Raw genomic sequence first — 20,708 nt, 5'->3', positions numbered from 1 at the left:
GCATTTTAAAATCTTGTTCTGGCTGGCGCTTTTGTACTGCGTGTTTGTTCCGAGTGGCCGGAAGGACTGGCAATCGATACACATGTAGTGCATAAGCATAAGTTGGAGCCAGCTTCTAGCGCTACGTCGACGCCGGCTTAGAGCACAAATTCTGCCTTGTAACAGTCAAGGCACGCCGCAGTCAACGCTTTTCACGTTTCTTTCAGTCAGATAATACGTACCTGACTTACGTACACTGCAATAAAATGGTGCCAGGGGCTCAACAGGGCAGACGTAAATTCACTCTCTTCACACTGACCTCCAACTAAGTTGAAAGCGGCGTGACAAACTTGACATTCAAGCAATAGAAATCTGAACGCTATATACAAATGCACACGAAAGCATAATGGTAGTTTGCCGACAGTGTTGACAAAACACGAATGCCGCAGTAAATGTGCATTTTTCGGTAGCATACATGTAGAATTCGCGCCATTTCCTCACTTTCAGAAAAGCAGCTGCTGACGATTGACATTCACATAGCACTCGCCCCAAGACATCGTGTTTGACTTGCTTGGTCCCGCAAAGGTTGTCAATGAATCACTCTCAGTTATGATAAGATTCTCATCGTGAAAACGTTTTTTACAATATTTTAAACCTTCAGAGCAGGTCACAAGTGACGCTGCACGCGGAGGGCCACCGGATAACATCGCGTGCAAAGCGGGTGAACGTGCGGAGATAGGGCAGGCAGAAAGCTGAGCGCGGTACCGAGCGACCGGTTTTTGCCAGAAAGGTGGCGAAACGCGTGCGGCGCAGCGCCCCCTGGCAGAGGTTGGGAGGGCCATAGAATTGGGCGCATACATAGCGTGCGTATGCCTCAACGTTACATAGGAGTATTCGCAACTTTCACTACCTATTGGCGGCGCGACTATACATTCAACATGGTCGTTGAAATAATCGCCCCGCAAGCGACGATACCAGAAAGTAAATTTTTGGCGAAGACTACAATTCTTCGTGCTTCGGCGGTCCTCGAATCTATGCTTTTGAGAAAGTGAGGGAGCGCTAACACACTATATTAAGTAAATAAATGCCGAGTAGCATATTAAGAAGGTATTATACGCGAAATCGCATCATATCGAGCAGACGAACTAAGTGCGAGAATTGCAAATCTTGAAGTTGCTGTATACTCTTGCAGAAAATGGGTGCTGCATACATTCACTGGCCTTGGTTATTTGCTTGCTAAAGTTAACCTTCTTAACCACTGATGGTATTTTAGCGTGCTAGTTAGAACGGACGCCTGACTTTTCTCCGGGGCATAAAGGCTCTCAGTGAAATCAGTCAGTTTTTTTTCTTCCTACTATCCCTCTAACTCGAGAAACTCAAAGATTAACGGTAATGTCGAGACCCTTCACAGCGTTTAAAAACGACTACAAATGCGTGAAAACAAGGAGCAGCGTCTGCTGTTGGAAGGAGGTTCAAGACTTTATTCAACTCAACAGAGCTTACGCCCGCCACCGCTAAGCGACGCCACGGTACTGGAAGTTGTGAATATTGGGCCCTTCATAATATGCTAACCGTCATTTTGCTAGCTTCACATATACCACAGTTGGTATTACGGGGCGTGAATGAACAACAGAGGTGTGTCACTGGTAGAACATAATAATTATGAGATGCCTGTCTTGTAACAACTTCGCTACACGCCACGCTCATGATGCGCTTATGGCCGTTTTGCTAGCTCCACATATACCAACTTTGGTATCACGTGATACCAATGAACGACAAATGTAAATGATTCGTCCAAACATGACAATTATTACATGCATGTCATGTAAAACTTGACTACACGCAATGCCCATAGCACATTCGCGGGTGCTTCGCTAGCTACATACATATAGCAAATTTTGTATCAGGTGACGTCAATATACGAAAAAAGTAAATAAGACGTTCAAACATGATAACCTTGACATGGAAGTCATGTGTGCCATCTTTTACCTCCACCTCATATTGTTGTGCTGAATTTAAAGTGACATATCAACGTTCTTCATTTGTGCTTCGCATATCATCTATTCGCACTGTACGTGAGATCTTTCAATCTTTTTCTCATTCATCTTTGTAATAATCTACAGCAACTCCCACTAAAGCGAGCCATCTCCCCACTGCTTGACATTCACAAATAGTTTCCTTTAGGAAGATATGTTGCAACTTTTTTCAGGTTTCACGGGAAACACAAGTAAAGAACGATTATGGTGAAAGATACTGTACACATATACGGGAGACAGAAAAGAGCAACTGGCGACTGCTACATAAATGATGACTTACCTCCAACAGCAAACATCGCAAGAACGGCTGCGTAGGTGGTACTACTATCGGTGCTATGTTCGCAGATCAGGTAAGGAAGAAATATGTTCATAGGAGCTGAAGATAACGCCACCAGAGCCAGCATCGCTGAAAAAAAAAGAAAATTACATTTGGCCTGTCAGGAAGGCCAAGAGTTCAATGCGACATCCGCGAAGTGTAATGCTACACCAAGTCAGGCTACCACCTCGCGCCTTCAGAACAGAGCATGGCATCGCTTAACACAATACACGGCTGTTGAGCTGTGTAAAGCAACATGCGTGTGGTACATGGCACAAAGGCAGACAATATGGTAAAAACAGGAAGGTGTGCACGCATCTAGTTTTGCTGAACTATGTAAAACTAAGGTCCGTGGAAATGTGGGTGACCTTGCCGAAGCTGTCAAAATATTTTCTTTTGCTGTAGCCAGGTCGCCTTCAAGAGCTACTCAAGCGCTTTTCGGGTGGCGTAGCTGACCTCCGCGTATGAGCCGTCCTCGCAGACAGGCGTCACACACTTCACTCGGCTGCATTCGCATAGCCAGAGAACCGATTTTTTTTATTACGTATTTGGGAACTTCCTTCCTCACCGCAGGGGCGTCTGCGCAACCAGACCCTCTTGAGAGGAGGCGAGTGGCGTCACATTGAAGCCTACGCTTTGAGACGGTTCCAAACTCCTTCCACGACTGAGCATTGTTGGTTTGGTATGTCCGTTCAAAATGAAATCTTTAAGGTTCGGCCAGTGCCAAGTCCATCGACATTGAAGGCTGCCCGGCAGGGGCTATACACACCTGTGCCCTCGGCTTTTCCGTTCATGATTCCACTTGGCTGAACCAACAACGGGAAGTCAGTGGTTGTCTTTTCGTCGCTCTTTGTCAATCCACGTCTTCGTTTTTCTTCTTATGTTTTAGATCGTTCCTGTCTTCTTACCTTTTTTTCTTCCATGTTTATCAGTGACAAGGGACAATCTTTCGCAATCTTCCGTGCCCTCTTTTAAGAACGTTGAATGCGTCGACACCAAGATTTTCATGAACATCATCGACCTGACTTCGAACATCTAGCTGAAGGTATGTCCTACAAAAGTATAAAAGAAATCGATGTGCTTAGAAATACCACCCAATGAAACACATGTTGTGTTCGTAAGTGCGCACTTCTGTTGATCCACGCTCATAATCTCCAGGCCTACCCCACTTCCTCGCAATCTCACCCAACGGCCATTGCAACTACGTATTTTTTTGTAAATGTCCTTCGTTGTTCTCTCTTCTTCAATTAGCCTACATGAAACCTGTTCCTCACGCTACGACGCAATAATAAAAGAACTGGGTGCTCAAGAGAGTTAGCTATCGACCCTTCGCGTCCACAGTGATATGCTTCTCGTTCTTTGCTATCGATATTCATGTTTTCTCCATAAAATATGTTTTGTGAGCGTATGCGCTTGCGTTCCTGCGATGTTTTAAAACCACTAGTCTCAGCCCACGTCATGAAGGAGGCTGAGTAAGGTAGCAAGGGCAGAGCGGTGACCGTCATCACAGTCGTTGAAATACAGCTTGTCGAAGCGTCGCACAGGATAGCCGGAAATGTCAACAATCTTGCAAAAAAGCAGGCAGAAGAAAGCAGGAAGAGTGAGAACAGAAAACACGAGGAGCATAGTGCACTCGGCAACTTGGCTTAAATCACCGCGTCACCGCCCTTGAGCCAATCACTTGATTCTGCTTCTGTGTAACTACATCTAAAAAATTATTTCAATATGAGAAATTCACATGAACTCGCTTTATACCTGAATAACTACTGTTTGTTGATATTTCGTGAAATTATAATTGCTCTTAGTTGTTGTCGTGAGTAAAATGCGACTATGCTCAAATCACGCCCTGTGTGTGAGCCAATACCTTAAAACAAAAACCACCAGACGAGTGCGGGAACTGATTCAGCCCGAAAAAAAATTTTCTGAACAAACAGCGGTGTTGCTGCCATAACGTCATCTTACTCTTGTGTGTTTGCGGTTTTTATTGTTATGAAGTGTGGTCGTATTCGTTGTTAGTTTTCGACTGGATACCTATCACTTGCTACACAGAGCGGATGGGCAAAGGTGGTGTGTTTTGTTGGTGTTCCTTGGTGTGCCATATCTTCAACAGACTAGTAGCTTTGTCTGCGCGCTTAGCGCTGCGTGATCGGCGTGCTTAGCGCGTTTCTTCATTGCGCACATTGATTGCGTGAATAAATCGAATGCACCCACGGGGACAGTCTACAGCCAAGTGCCTTGTCTGACGACAACGCCAATAGTTTAGCACAAGCGTGCGTCGCAGCAGATCCGACGGTGAGTTGAAGGAAGTCGTCAAACGTGCCGACATTTGCGCAAGTAAGGCAACGCGGGAGGCGTGTTGGCATAACAGCGACCATCTTCAAGAAAAGGTGTCAGACAGTTAAGTGTGCATTGTGCTACTGGTAGTATAATTGCTTTTCTATGATGTTTGTTTTACACTTCTAGGGTGTGATTGCTGTGTTTTTATCATTAGAGCCTTGCGTTGCATCGTTTTTCTTCAGCTGTCTTTTTCGCGAGATCACGTCCCAGGCGTAGCCGTCACGACGCTCGCTGTTTGCTCTAAGGTCGCGGTTTCAAGCCCAGCCGCGGCGATCGCATTTCGATAGAGGTGAAGTGCTGGAGGCCCGTGTGCTGTACGATGTTCGCATGCATTAAAGACCACCAAGCAGGTGCTTAGCCTGGGGGTGCCACACCGAGCTCACGCCCCCTTCCCTTTTCGAAAGTTTTTTCGCCATAAAGAGCAAAAAATGGCAACTAAGAGAGGGTGCCCTCCCCTACAAACATTTATGGCTACGCGCTTGCTTTTAGGTGGTCCAAGTGTATGGAATCCCTAACTACAGCGTGCCTATTATTTTGTTATTGACACCTAAAGCTCCAAATGTTATCAGGAGACCATCGCGTGAAGCAATTGTGCAATAGCTTGTCGCCTTAAAAATGCGTTTCATCGTAAGTTTTGAAATTCACCAACCGACCAGTACCTTTATGAGGAAAACGCAGTAGTATTAAGGAACTAACATAAGGCAATCGACCGAACAGCAGCTAGAGACGAAACACTTGTAAAGCTGCTCAGAGGTGTTATTTATCTATGGTTGCGGCAGCATCTAGCGGGCTGCAGTAGTTTTAGTCACAATAATTACTTTAAGTGCTCTGTGTTTCGGCTTTAAGTCTGGATAAGCAAGGTCGAGGTGTGTACCCCTTTAGGCAAGACCTTGTCGGCCTAGTTGAAATTCAAAGTTTGTAAATCAATGAGCCAGGTAACACGAACTAAATGTTACGAGAGATGGCTTGGCGCAATCGCTATTTCACTGTAAAACGTGCAAGGCTTAACCAATCTTTAATGAGAGAAAGATTTTAGGCAGGAGCCACTGTCAGACTGTGCTTGAGTTGATGTAAGTGCCGCCATATAGAAAAGAAAAGAAGTTGTACCATCGATATTTTTGCTGTACTGTATGTATCGAAAAAAATTGTACGCCCACGACAATTCAGCTGGAAATGTCCTGCAACGGTGTTCCTCCCTTTTTTGTGCGTGTTGAAGTTCACGGCTAAATTAGGTATTCAAGTGCAGAATAATCAGCTCAGCTGTTTTCTACACGCCTTGACCTTTTCAGAGTCAGCTGTCAAATTTGGGCTCCCGAAAATTGAGAGACTTAGGAAAAGGTGGGGACAGAAAGGAGTGGTGCAGAGAGATGGGTGAAGTGTCATTGCCAATTCATTATGAAAAGCGTCTATTTACAAAATGGCTAACCAACTTGACTGCAGAGTAGCATGCCTAACGGCCAAATTTCAGCGACTGGCCTGTGTGGGTACGCAGCTTACCACTACCTGCCCTGCATCAGCCTCGGTCACTATCTCCACGGTTCCGGCCATAGCTTTCTACACCTTCAAGAAACGAGCCGACCGAGGTGAGGTTGCTCGATGAATTGCTTTCCACAAAAGTGTGCCCCGCCCCTGGCTGAAAATGACGACGATAAAACGTATTTCTTCACAGAAGGGAGAATATGTGCAGAGGTACAGCTCAGAGCGAAGAACTGAGCCGCTCACAGGAAAGTGCAGCTCAAGGGTATGTTGGCAAGATTGGGAAACATATTAACACTGATATATTAATAATTTACATGAGTCACACGAGAGAGCTGTTAAACAAATATAGTTTTTTTTTTATATATCATGCTATGTGTAGTAAACCTCGAGGTCCGTCGGCTACTTGGCTGTCGTGTAGGAACGAGAAACAACCCGCCCGAAAGGAATGCTACTTAATGGAACAATGAATAGAAAAAAAGCGATGGCTTCACGCCCTCGAGTGAGTGGCAGCTGGAGAGGAGCATCGTGATGATGATGAAAGGTGCTTGCTTCGTTGATGAATACGAAGTTACAACATCCTCCCGGGCCCAACAGTTGGAGTGATTCTACTTCCAGTAGGTAGGGTGTTTGAACAGAATGGTGGGCTTTTGCTTCGCCCAGTAACTCGAGGGAACAGGAGCGAACATTCCCATCGCATTCGTGACGCAAGTATCCTATTCTTGCCATTACCCAAACTTGCCGATGTCGTTGTTTGTCTCCGATAAGAACTAAGTTTCATTCGTTCAACAATAAAGTGCATTTCACTTCGTTGACAGCAAAGTTTCTCAGTTCGTCCAGATATCCCATCTGTCAACGTTTTTCCGAAAGGTTTGCAAGTCTTCTCGCTTCTGGAAGAGGCGGTTGAGTTGGTCATCGCTTTTATCACCCTTTAGCATTTCGTAAGGTGGTAAAGATGTAATTCTTCGCCCCACTAGAAAATTAGGTGGATGAAGTGGGTAGGGTTTCTCAACAGCACTGTAAGCAAATGTTAAAGGTCGTGAACTTAGCACACCCTCTACTTCCGTTAAAAGCATGCTTATCTCCGCGAAACTCACAAGTCTCCGACCAAGCATTTTCCTCAGACTGCTCTTCACAGAGTGTACTAATCTTTTGTAGAAACCTCCCCACCAAGATGCACTTCGGTATAGGATCTTCCACTGAATTTCTGATGCCGCAAAAAACGAGATTACATCTGGCTGTCGAACAGATTTGCACATGTTTTCAAACTTCTTTGATGTCCTCATGAAGATTCGGGCGTCGTTGCTATATATAATTTTACCATTCCTCTTCTCGAAACAAATCTTCCTAAGGTACAGAGAAGTTTGCCATAGTCATGTCTTTTACCAACTCTTATTGTATCATCCGAGTGACAGCACAAGTGAATAGTGCAATATATGCACGCTTGTGTCAGCCTCCTGTGATGTAAAATGGGCCAGCAAAATCAATTCATGTTACAAAAAAAGGTTCAGCCTTCGTAAATGCATCACTTGGTAAAGAAGGTGTTTCTTGATGAACTGGTTTTGCTTGCATTTGCTGACATATTAGACATTGATGTATGACTTCCTTGACTGGTGCTCTGAACTCTGGAACCCAAAATTGTTCACGAATCTGTACAAGCGTATCTCTCTCACCACAATGAAGAACCTTCATATGGGCTTGTCGAATATTTAGCATTGTGAAATGACTTTTAAATGGGAAGTATTTCTTGGCAAAATTAAGCGACTTTGAGCGTATCTATCCATATATCTACCTAGCCACTTACTACAAACTCCTGGCCTTCTGAATAATGGTATTGATACGAAACTTTGTATAGTATCACATAACTGTATGGCAAACGTAACTGCTCAGTCGTAACATGAAAATCATGAATGTATGTCATAGTTGTCATGAGTTATATGTCATGGTCTTGCCGCTCTTGCGGTGATTTCATCACCATGACTTATTTAAAAACTGATATGGTATGACTTGACTGCATCGCGAACACAAGCGACAGCCGCTAACATGAAAATCATGACTTGTGCGTCATGTGACAACATGACTACGTGCGACACTCATAATTTGCTCGTGGCCATTTCGCTAGCTTTGCATATACCGAATTTGGTATTACGGGACGTGAATAGATGACGAAGGTATTTGACTGGTGCAAACACGATAATCACGAGATGCGTGTCATGTGAGAACAATAATACACGCCACACTCAAGGCGCCAATACACTTAGACGTGCCGATATCCCCCTAGTAGAGATCAGTGGATCGGTCCATTGACCTCCGTTGTGGATCTGCCTGCCTCGCAGGCCGATCCACAATATACTCGCAGGTGTGCTCCACACTGCGTTGCTTTGACGCATGCGCGTTTGAGCCCACACGGCGTACCTCCGTCATAAAGAGAGGGAGACACGGTGCCGTCTAAGTAACGTGGTCGGCGCGAAATGAAGCACGTAGCCTTTCGCGCTGGTTGTCACCGGGCCGCGCCGACAGATGCTGGTTGTGCCGGTAGTGCCTCGCGTCAGACTATAGAAAGCTCGAGTTTTGCTGGCGTGGCATCGCTGCACCCAACCTGCACGCGTGTAAATGTTGCGTCGGAGTATATGGGCCCTTCACGACGTGCTTGCCGCCGTTTTGCTAGCTCTACATGTACCGAATTGAATATCAGGAGAAATGAATAGACCACGAACGTAAACGGCACCTGACTACACACCCCACCCTTAGCGTTATCACGGCCGTTTCACTAGTTCCACATATATCAAATTTGGAATGACGTGACGTGAATGTAGAGAACACGTCCAAACATAATAATCATGATATGGATGTCATGTAAAACATGAATACATGCTACGCTCATAGCCCGCTTGCGGCTGTTTCGCTAGCTTCATATATACCAAAGTTTATATCAGCTAACGTTAAGAGATGACGAAGGTAAATAAAACATCCAAACATAATAATCATGACATGGAAGTCATCTACAGCATAACTTACTTCCGCCGCTTAACGTTGTGCTGATTTTAAAGTGACCTTTAACCCTTCCTCATTCGAGCTTCGCATAACAACGATTTCCACAGTACGTGAGATCTCCCAGTTTTCCTTGATAAAACAAATCAGATCTTGAGTTTCGTAGTTCTAGTTCTTGCTGAGTGCACGATCTTGTACACGAATTATTCCGTCCTTGTGCAATAAAATTCATAAATGTCGAACCTAACTCTGCGCTGCAACAGGCTTGTTTTCCAAGAGGTACGTTATTTCATCGCGAAACTGCGTCCTTTGCTCGAAACTTATGAGACACCATTCAGCTTCTAGTAGTTGTTCAGTCAGAAGCTTCTCTAATGACCTGCGCACACCTTAAAGCGTCTTTCTGTTTTTCAACACCCACGCTGTTATATGTATAGGTTTAGCGCAAAAGCTGAACCGCTCCGGGTCAATTAGTCGTTTTACTCGCTGTTTCGCGCTGACACCATAAGTCAAGGTCGTGGTGGCTTATTTTGATACTTCTGTTTGTATTTCTTGATCAGAGTCTTCTGGCCATCATGAGGGATCACTCATTCATTTTGGTCCTTGCCGCCACTGTTCTGCTGCTGTAGTTTTTCTGTTGATATACCTCTTGTCAATAAGTCTGCTGTATTTTCTTTGCATGGGCAGAAATGCCGAAATGAGATTTCGGTTAGTTTTGGAATTGCAGCCACTCAATTTCAGATGAAAGTTTTCCATGTCAATGGCTCCTTGCTATTCAAGCAGGGCCTATTTTTTGAGTCTGACCAAATTGTTACCCTATTGAAGGCTAGGTCAAAGTTGCTTGAAAGATAACGGTAAATACGTGCTGCCAGCAAAGCAGACATCGACTCAAGTCTAGTCAATGATATTGTTCTGGTTGGCGCAGCCGTCGTTTTTGCAAATAGGATAAAATGACAAGCTTCCCCCTTCGAATCAAGCATATAGGCGTAAGGTGCTGCTCAATAAGCCGATTCACTAGCGTCGGCAAAAATGTGCAGATGCGTCCGAAAAATTGGTTATAACATTTTAGCTCCCACAAACCTATCGAAGTATATGTCTTGAAGATGCAATACTTCTTGAATCCACTTTAATCATGTATCCGCCAGATGGGGTGATGATGGTTCATCCCAGTTGAGATTAGCTCTCCAGCGGTTTAGCAGAAACATCTTCTCTTTCACAAGAAAGGGAAGCGCGAGTCCTTAGGGTCGTAAAACCTTGCAAATGTTTGTAGAGCAAAACGCTTCGTCACAACCGGTTCGGAAACAAAATGTAAGATGCTCATAGGATGGAAACATAGGCTGTCGTCCACGCTTCCAATCATCTCCAGAACTTTCAGTATTCATGGTGGCCTACAAAGTAGTTGGTCTTGTGTTATGATAGAATCTTAAAACAGGCATTAACTGTAGGATCATTGCTTGTCCACTTACTTAAGTTCACAACCGAGTCTTTCAATTTTCTCACTATCTCTTCATGCACTCTAATGGCGTCTCTTGTTGTTTCGGCTTCTTTTAAGAGGTCATCCATGTACATAAATTTGTTATGTATGAGAGGCGTCATCTTGTATTGATTTTCGGCGCACCGGTATTGATGTTGCAGAGTGGCTATAAGAAGAAAGAAGCTCGAGGACGCTCCAAAAGGCACTTTCGTCACTCTCAAGATTTCTTGTTCTGGTAATGGTGAACTCTCCTCTGGAGAAGTGGAAAACCATATAGGAACTGTAAGAAACCTGTACTCTTCATAGAGACCGACCTGAAGAGACGCCTTTTCCACACCCGCTGTCATAGCCACCTTGGATCTCGGAAACGCAAGAAAAGTGTGGATACGTTGGGGTTAAGGTTTGAACCAGATTTCAAGTTGTTCAGGAATTTCGCTGCACGTTCATGTGAGGACGCGTCCAAAACGATGCAAATTTTGGTTGTAGTCCAGTCTTCTTTGATCACTTCTCGATGCAGCCTATAATACGGTCGGCTATCACTTGTAAACCTTGAACCGGAAACTTTTTTTGCTGCACATTTTTCGAATTTCACACGCATAGCCTTGTCATATATTTCACGAAGGCGGCGGTCTTCCATCAGCTTGCTCATCAAATGCCCAAGGCGTTTAGTAGTGACAGAGAAATTGTCCTCAAGATCTACAGTTTTCTTCCAAGGAAATCGAACTTCACACTGACCGTCTCTCTTAGCCTTGTTTCGCTCAATTTCTCGTTGCGTCTGTTGGTTGACCCAGGAAGATGTAACTTCGTCTTCACTGACGAAGCAGACGCCGTTCATCATCATCGCGAGTGCTCCTCACGAGCTGCCACTCGCTCGAGCGCACGAAGCCATCAGTTTTAGGGGCGAAGCTCCTTATAGCGGCACCCGTTCGTCCCCCGTAGCATGTAACAAGTATAACATTTTAACCTCCGAGGTGGTGCCGGTGAGAGACTTCTTCTGTGCGTTGTTGAACAATAAAAAATAGGGCTCAATGTACACGTCAATGGCTGCTAATGGGGAATGAGAGACAGGAGCATTCGGCTTTTAGTTAACGCGCAGGCTGCGATCACCATTAGCAGCCATTAGCATGTACATTGAGCGCTATCTGACAAGAAAGGGTTGCTACGTTATACTGGCTGGGTGTAACCTCCTTAGTTTTAGAAAGTTTTAGCAAGCGTTGAGCCGCAGTGCCATTAATACAATGAACTTGTATATACCATGAATGAACTCGAGGTGGTTAAAAATGGGAAGTAGATACGAAGCGCAAGCCGTAAGAAAGTAAAAGCCGAATTTTCCGCCTCTCATTTCCCATTAGCAGCCATTGGCATGTACATTGAGCACTATCTGACTGAAAAAGTTTGCTACGTCATACTTGCTCGGCGTAACCTCCTTGCTTTTCGAAAGGTTTAGCGAGCGTTCGGCTGCAGTGCCATGAATGCAGTGAACTAGTATATACCACGAACTCGAGGTGGTTAAAGGTGGGAAGTGGACCCGAAGCGCAAGCCATAAAAAAGTGTGCGTGTGCCACCTCTCGTTTAGTCCTTGGAATGTCCGCTGGATGGCGGTGCTTCTATATGTGGAATATATGATGAGAAGATGCGAGATGGTGGTACTTGGAGTGTTGAATAGATGGACGAACGGACACATAGACAGATGCATGGATGGACGCATGAACGGACGCAGGGGCGGCTGCATGGACGAACGCAGGGACGGACGCACGAACAGACGCACGCACGGACGGGCTGATGGACGCATGGACGGTCACACTGACGGACGCATGGACGGACGGAAGGAAGAACGAAAGGACGGACGAATTCTTCGCCCCACTCTCCATCATTCACTCCGTGGATATGCTGCAGTATTTTTTTTCCTATTCATTTGTTCCATCATGGTCCTTCAATACTTTTTCTTGTCATGTAACTCCCGTGTTACTCAATGGGAGAGCTTCATACGCCATCCGCACTTTCCGCACCGCGGCGCAGGCGTAGATAGAGGGGCGAGCATGTAGGAAAGAGGGGCGAGGAAGCCAGCCCGGCCCGCTCTTTCACTGGCCGCCATTAGCGGTGTGGTAGGTGTTCTGTGGAGTGCTGGCGCGGAGTGGTGGGTGTCCTGAAGATCGCCCTCACTTACCTCTTTTTGGAAACGCATCATGTTGACATGCTGCTGAGCACCTGCTGCGTGCCGGGCTGTCGCTCTAGATACAAGGGTACCCTCGAAAAAGTTTCCCTGTTCTGTTTACCAGCCAACGCCGAACAAGGCAACCGTTGGAATCGTGCGATCCTGCGACAAGAGACTGCTGGATTTTCGTTCAACTCGAAGAACGCTCGCGATTGTGAAAAAAAAAACATTCTGACACCAGAGTCATCGGGGGTGCGGACGTGTGCACAGTGAACGGAGTCATCACTTCACTGTCCCGAGAATGCTGAGACAGGTGGACGACGCTGTACCAAGTATTTGTTTGAACTGAGCAACTGGGTTGAAGGAAGATCCCGGTTGATTTCTCTGGGCACGTAGGAGGAACACTGTGGCTAATTAAAACGCGGACTTAGAAGTTGAGGTAATTAGAAGATTACATGAACATGAATAAGAAAGTCGTGTATATCTAAACCCGGCCGCATTATGAAATTAACATGTGTCAAATCAAAAGCTTTCGTTTCAAAATAGCACGCAGTGCGTATATATAGCAGCATACAACCGTTCAATCTTATATTTTTTCATCTTTGAAATCAAGGGCGCAAAATATGATACCAAACAAAAAAAAGCAAACAACACACCTTGAGCAAACCCTTTCCGTCTTGTGGTGTCTAATTCTGAGCTTTTAATGTTTCGGCTTTATGTCTAATGATACTCCTCAAGAGGCAATTCAAACTATTATTGCCAAGTGACCCTGATATACAGATTTGGTTATTGGCACGCGAACTTCTATTGGCTGTTTCGTGAAGCCCTATAAAACAAAGTGACAATTATTGCGAAAATCAACGTTACGTGTAGCCAGAGTACGACTGCTCCACAATCTCTAGCACAAACAATGTTAACCTTTCAGTCTTCTAGGACTAGTCACTGTTCGGTTTAAGCGTGAAAGCAACTATTCAGGAATTGAAAAATTTGGCAACGCTACGAACGCGCGTCACTTCACAGACAGGCTCTGTAAAAACATTGCCAGCAATTAAGCACTTAGGCAATTACACAACGCGCATCATGAGCCTCTGTGTTTATACAAATGGGTGCTATGATTTGTTAGCGAGAACAGAGAGAACGAAAATATCTGAAAAAGTGTATTTGACGATAAAGGTTTCCGCGAACGCGCAACAGCCCTGCCAAGGGCGGCCGATTGATGCCCTTCTGCTAAAGTGACACATCAGGTGGCCACTTTTGTCCCCATATGAAACTTTCGCGAGAGTTTCATGACCAGTATTGAAGGATCATTGTTTCATTAAAGAGCGTTCCTTTCGGACGTGCAGTCTCTCGTTCCTGCATGACAGCCAGGTAGCCGGTGGTCCTCGAGGTCAATTACAATATGAATTACAAGGCCATGTAATGTTCAATTCACCAAGCAAAATGTTTTGTTCGTTTGTGTTTAGTTTCTTTAGCGCTATTGGTTTAGCTTTTAAAGATGCAGCAAATCAAAGTTATAATACAGGAGCAGCAAAACTCATTAGCAGTAAGACCTGTAGAATGACCAAACTAGGGAAGTCAATAGTAATGTCTTGTTTTTATAATAAAGCTATGTTCAAGCCTATGGTGGCTACATGGAGAACATACGATAAAATTCAGCACGTCCCACGTACCTGGGATGAATCAATGTTATGCGAAGCGTGCGGAGAGAAGGTGAGACTAGTTGAAATTTTTTGACTTAGCGACATGTCAAAAAATAATGATAAATATATGTACAAATGTTGCACGCACAGACATATGTTGAAGAGTTGCAGATGTTCATATAGCCAGCTGTTTGCACTTGCGCAACAATGTCAACTGAAAGATGCGTATAAGCAACAGCAGAAGTTGATATGAAGCGCTTATGCTCGCGAAGGTGCTGGCCCTGGACACTGCTACATAATTTATCTTCAGCGCATGGCACCTTACCACAATTGACGTTAACCCGATGTGACGGCTGTATCAAAAGAGTACGTATGTAATGTTTATAAATTTGGGCAGGCAGCACTGCAACCAGCATTGACGTTTCAAGAATCTTAGCGTCTATTTTAAAAGTAGTTCCGAGACGCAGCGTGGCTCTGTGGCAGAATGCTTGACAGCCACGCCGAATGCTTGGGTTTGATTCTTGCTGGGACCTTGAAATTTGTTATTTGCATTCGTCAGTGGGTCCACGCACCCTATTTGTTGGGATCAAAGTGTTTTTTAACATTGTCATTTATTCTATGCTTTCGTTGAGTCGACACTACCCATGTCTGGTAATGCTTAACGTTCACGTGTTAAAATCACCGATGTGTGTTCTCGTCATTCCTGGGTAGGTACCAAGTGTCTATCACTTGTGGCCCATACCCGCATACCACCGGCACTTGCCCGCCCGTGGGTATGTGCCACTGTCTGGCGGGAAGTGTTTTACGACGTACGCGACGGGATTGTAACATTGTTTTCGTCTTGACCAGTGGGTCATATTCGTCGAACCACCTTACTTACCCTCCCTGGCTAATTTTGGTTCACGCTATGTTAGGTAGGTGACCACGAGAGCACCCGAACGTAAGCGGCTAGATAAATAGATGATAGATAGATTGATACGCTCAAAGTTGCCAAAGTTCACCGAGAAACGCTTCGCATTTAAAACTGCTTACACGAGTCTTGCTGCGCACCTCATGAGCAGATGTAATAAATGTACAGAAAGGGAGTCCCATAAAACCTGACCCACTTGTTATAAATACGTGGGCCGTATGTTTAAGACATGTTTAGTTGTGCAGAAAAGTTTAAGAAAGGCGTTTCATTTGTGTGAATCAAATCGTCGTTTTTTAAATCATTTGTGAAACTCTAACACATTTTTGAAACTTCCTTCTTCGGCACATGTTAAAAACTTAAGTTATGGGGTTAACGTGAATGCCGAAGGTGATGCTTTTAAAACAATACGTATGGTGGACTTCACTCACTTTGTAATGAAAAGTATAACGATCAGTACCTTTTGGAACAATGGTTTCAGACCCAGAAAAGTTCATTGACGTCATTTGCATCAAAAAAAAAAATTCATATTGCCACGTTCCATTTCTCAAGTTTTGTGGTCGCCCCAAAACACTACACAATTCTCAGCGCAAAACGCGCGTGCTGTTTTCGAGAAGCTTCCGGACTTTATTCCGTTTGCTGGGCACAGGTTCACCCAAATAAACAGTTAAATCCCAACATAAAGTCTACTGGCTTCGGTTACGTCACGACCCCATGACAATATTACCCAGACGTTGTACAACGTATCGTAAAAAAATACGAGAGTACTACGTTCATCTGCACTTCAATAAGCTGCCTCAAAGAGTACTGCGCACGTGGACTCTTTCCTGTGTGCACTACACTTGACGCTTTTTTTTTGCTGTGTCAATTTTGTTTTGATTTTTGTTATATAAGCAAATGTATACCTTCAAGAATTGCTGTTCTCTGCTGCTTCCAGGCACACGCTGCTCAAGGCCAATGTTTCTTTGGCAGGCCATATACGCATGCAAGTTTTTGTGAAACGAGCAATTAAGGTTACTATTATTAATTATTGTGGTTGTGGTAAAACAAAGTGTGCATAATAAACTAGAAGCCTTATTGAATGTAAGTGAGCGTCTATATAAAATTTATCATTGAGAGACTTGTGTGTCAGTTCAATTAAATTTGTTTGTCTAGCGCATGCTCTGCTTGTTGCTGTATTACCTGAAAAAAAAAGCGGTAGAAATAATTAATCCTGCCATTACATATGTTTGCTTGATGAACAAAATGTCCTCTCTTTGACAATGATTTGCATAGTCATGTAGGTGTATGGTGAAAGCTTAGTATGATGAATGGTATAGGCTGCTTTGATGTATAACTAAAACTGGCTGGCCCTGAAGCTTCGCCTGTAAGTTTTGATTGTGCGAGCATGATTTCTTCCATATTACGTGACAATTAGTGCATACTTATTATTGTTGGAGCTACTCGAGAGCTTTATATTGTGAATTACTACAATATAATAAATAATGAAATCCAATAATTGAAGTTGTTATATTTATATATAGTACTTAGAATGCTGAAGTATTTCTGCATTGTTAATGCTAACTGTTGATTCTGATATGTCTGCACGTTTTCTGATAGTTTCGGACAGTGTGGATACTGATTTTGTGGTATGCCAAGCACTATATTATCGCTAAGATCGGAAGCTCGGGCTTGCTGACATGCGTTCATTTTGGTTGTTATAGCGCACACAAGACGACGACGAACAGTAAGAGCACCTACTTTCTGTTGTGTCATGTGTGCTGTATCAGCCAAGTTGAACTTTGAGACAGAACTGAAGAGAAAAGGTGCAGAAAGTAGGGCCTCGTTTTTCTTGTCCGACACAACCTAATAAAGCGAATGGTCATTGAAGCCAAAAACGGCATTGGGGAGATTATTCCAGCGTTTAGCTGTAGAGTGGCAATTATGCAAATTTTACAGCGGAAAATAAGGTCAACGAAGGAGACGTTTATTTCAGGGAATCAATTTGAAACCTCTTGAAAGTTCATATGATGCTCCGCCAAAAGGGCTACGACCTCGGTAGATGTCCCATTCATCCCATTGAGCACTTAGGTGTGTTAAAAAATAAACAGTACATGCTACTGTCACTTATGGCCATTGGCTACAGGTCAATGAGCTTTTGCCTATCATTCGATGGCATGAATTCAGTCTAGACGGTATCCTAGCAATAAAATGACAAAAAGCATAGTAAACAAAGGCTAATCGAAATAAACTGACAATTGTAGTGAGCAAGACAAGACATGCATGAAAAGTGAAGTTTATATGAACAGGGTTATTGATGATGATGATGTTTGATGTTTTGTGGCCCAAGGGCCATTTCACGGCCAAAGAGCGCCAGTTCATCTTACTAAAAATATGGACAATGATTGTGATAAGCGTCTGTATAGGGGACATAAAATTCTGTCCCTGTAAGGCGGGTAAAAACATACAAGTAATAAAATCATGACCATGCCGTGAAAGGTGTGTGTGTTGTGAATAGATGACAAAAGTTGGTGATCATAAAAACGATGGTGGACATGTATGGCATTAGCACAAGTGCCTCACTCGTTCATACCCTTGCGTCCAAGGGCCATGAGGCGAGTGCTTTCTTTTGTAGCCACCGCAGCAAAAACCTCTCTTGAGAGGTAGTGCTACGGAATGCCCAGGTATATGATATGAAAACTATGAATTTCTTTTGAAAATGCTAACAATAATTTATGACTAAAAGCGGTTCTTTACCGACAAACATTGCAGTGTGTGAAGGTATATGTTGTCGGTAGGGTAATGGAAAAAGTTGTTTTTTTAGGGTGAAGGACTGTTATATGAAGGACTGTTAATGATTCACCACATCTTTCACACAATGGCGGATTGTCACCGGACAAAAGATATGTGTGTGTCATGTATGTGTGCCCTATCCTAAGCCTCGTTAGTATTACCTCTGTATGACGCGATTTTGGTACTGGCAGCCAATGACCAAGGTGTGGCTAAATATTGTATAGTTTGTTTTGTGTGTGTCTATCCCACTTGCTCTGGCAGTAGTCCCTGAGGTTTCGTTTGAGAGACGGCTTAAGATCAAGGGCCGGAATGGATATGGGTGTAGGGGCAGTGCTTTTGTGGACGGATGCAGCGACCTGATCCGCCCTCACGTTGCCTTGAATCTCACGGTGCCCTGGCACCCAGCACACTACAACATGTTCTTTGTGTGTGTAGAGTGTGCATAAAATGGAGTAAAGTGCGACGAGGACAGGGTTTTTCTTTGTTTTTAAGGGTTTGCAGAGCCGTTAACACACTGAGGGAGTCCGTAAAAATTACTGCTTTTTGTATTTGTAATTGTTTGATGTGTTTAGCCGCCACAAGTATTGCGTAAGCTTCCACTGTGAAGATACTTCTGCCTGGATCTAAAGGGCCAGCATCCGAAAAAGATGGGCCGACAGCAGCGTAGGACACACAGGAGTTACACTTGGAGGCATCTGTAAAGAACCCAGGACGTGTGTATTTGTGTTGAAGTTTTAGGAAGTATGTTCGAATATGGGCCCTAGGCGCATGATTTGTAACTTCTAGAAAATACACATCGCAGTTTATAGTCTGCCACTGCCACGGTGGCGGGTATGCTACAGGAGCCATTAAACTGTGTTCAAGTGACACTCCAGTTTCCTCAGTTAGACCCTTCAGGCGAACTGAGAAGGGCTGTCTCATCGAAGGCCTGTTTTGAAGCAGAATGGAGCTGGACAAATCAATAATAGTAGAGTAGAAGGGGTGCTTCTTGCCTGCTTTCACCTTTAGGAAATATACAAACGACATGTAAGTTCACTGCAGATGAACCGACCACTCTTTTAGCTCAACGTAAAGGCTTTCTACGGGGCTGGTACGAAAAGCACCCGTAGAAAGGCGGATGCCCAAATGGTGCACGAAGTCCAGCATCTTCAAAGCACTTTGAGTAGCAGACTGATAGACAACGGCCCCATAATCTAAGCGGGTGCGAATGAGGCTTCTATAGAGGTTCATGAAGCATTGCCTATCACTACCCCACGTAGTACGTGACAACACTTTTGTAACATTCATGGCTTTTAAACATTTTGTTTTTAAATACTTGATGTACGGTACGAAGGTCAACTTGTTGTCCAAGATTAAGCCTAAGAATTTATGCTCGGCTTTGACGGACAGACGTTGCCCGTTCAGTTCAATGTCGGGTTCTGAGTGCATGCCTCTTTTTCGGGATAACAAGACACACGTGCTTTTTGTGGGTGCAGTCAGAATCCGTTTTCCGCTGCCCATTTGGAGACCTTGTTTAAACCTAACTGAACCTGCCGCTCACACATTGCCAGGTTGGATGACCTAAAGCCAAGCTGGACGTCATAGGCATATGTAGAGTAGAACATGTTGCGGAGGATGGACAGGTGCAAGGAATTCATTTTGATAATAAAAAGCGTACAACTAAGTACACCACCTTGCGGTACTCCTGTTTCTTGGACAAATTTTTGGGAGAGAATACCGCACAAATGGACACGGAATGTCCGATTCGACAAGTAACTCTTGATTATGGAAAGCATTCTACCCCACACACCCAAGTGAGACGGGCCTCCTAATATGCCAAGACGCCATGTTGTGTCGTATGCCTTCTCAATATCGAGAAACAAAGAGAGGAAGTATGGTTTGTGGACGAAAGCGTCTCGGATCTCTGCCTCAATGCGCACCAGATGGTTGGTGGTGGATCTACCCTCTCGAAAGCCGCACTGGAATGGGTCGAGCAGATTGTGTGTTTCGAGAAATTGTAGAAGTCGGTGGTTTATATTCTTTTCAAAAAGCTTACAAAGGCTTCAAAAAGCTTACAAAGGCAGCTTTTAAGTGCAATGGGCCTATAACTCGCAACTAAGGAAGAGTTCTTGCCCTGTTTCAAAATAGGGATAACAATAGCTTATTTCCAGGAAGAAAAGATGGTGCAAGAAAGCCAGATAGCATTGTATAGGGAGAGTAAAATGTTTGGCGTTTTCGCGGCAGGTTTTTCAACATTTCATATGTGACACGGTCGTAGCCTGTGGCAGGATTACTGCAGAAGTTAAGTGATGTTTGTAGCTCAGCTAAGTTGAAAGGTTGGTTGTATGCCTCGTAATTTGTGCACTTGTATCCTAGTTTCTGCTATTCTATCCTTGATTTGTATCTTTGGAGGGCTTCAGTATAGTGTGACGAGCTAGAAACCTGCTCATAGTATGCACCGAGGAAGTTCGCCTGATCTTCCAGGCTATCACCTTGTGTGTTAACGAGTGGGAGTGAATGTGCTTTTCTTCCTGCTACCCTACCAACCATGTTCCAGACTTTAGCCTCCTATGTGTATGAATTGGTCCCTGATAAGAACTTCTGCCAGCTTTCTCTTCTGGCTTGCCGACGCGTTCTCCTGCTTTGAGA

The 20,708-nt window shown here is 44.3% G+C and overlaps 1 protein-coding gene across 3 annotated transcripts; it reads left to right on the top strand.

The window, feature by feature from the left end:
* The first annotated feature begins 1,422 nt into the window (after positions 1-1,422).
* LOC119172564 (uncharacterized) lies at positions 1,423-16,428 on the top strand. 3 transcript variants are annotated; one of them, XM_075892018.1, is made up of 5 exons: positions 1,423-1,508; positions 2,189-2,365; positions 6,161-6,251; positions 6,338-6,409; positions 16,246-16,428. In XM_075892018.1, exons 2-5 carry the CDS (start codon positions 2,284-2,286, stop codon positions 16,367-16,369), a joined length of 369 nt encoding a protein of 122 aa, XP_075748133.1. In that variant the 5' UTR covers positions 1,423-1,508; positions 2,189-2,283; the 3' UTR covers positions 16,370-16,428. The 3 variants fall into 3 exon arrangements, 2 of the variants coding, with proteins under 2 accessions (XP_075748133.1, XP_075748134.1); XM_075892019.1 differs by having other exon boundaries at positions 6,109-6,251; XR_005109970.2 differs by lacking the exons at positions 6,161-6,251; positions 6,338-6,409.
* The last annotated feature ends 4,280 nt before the right edge of the window (positions 16,429-20,708 follow it).

This window comes from Rhipicephalus microplus, chromosome 4 (assembly GCF_043290135.1).
Source record: "Rhipicephalus microplus isolate Deutch F79 chromosome 4, USDA_Rmic, whole genome shotgun sequence".
NCBI lineage: Eukaryota > Metazoa > Arthropoda > Arachnida > Ixodida > Ixodidae > Rhipicephalus > Rhipicephalus microplus.
This window is presented reverse-complemented; position numbering and strand designations above follow the sequence as displayed.

What these genes read in the sequence shown, in the direction of transcription:
- LOC119172564 (XM_075892018.1), top strand. Translation starts at nt 2,284, where the DNA reads ATGATGACTTACCTCCAACAGCAAACATCGCAAGAACGGCTGCGTAGG. An exon ending in GTGCTATGTTCGCAGATCAG is followed by an intron (nt 2,366 to 6,160) that starts GTAAGGAAGAAA and finishes GTGGGTACGCAG; the next exon opens with CTTACCACTACCTGCCCTGC. An exon ending in CAAGAAACGAGCCGACCGAG is followed by an intron (nt 6,252 to 6,337) that starts GTGAGGTTGCTC and finishes ATTTCTTCACAG; the next exon opens with AAGGGAGAATATGTGCAGAG.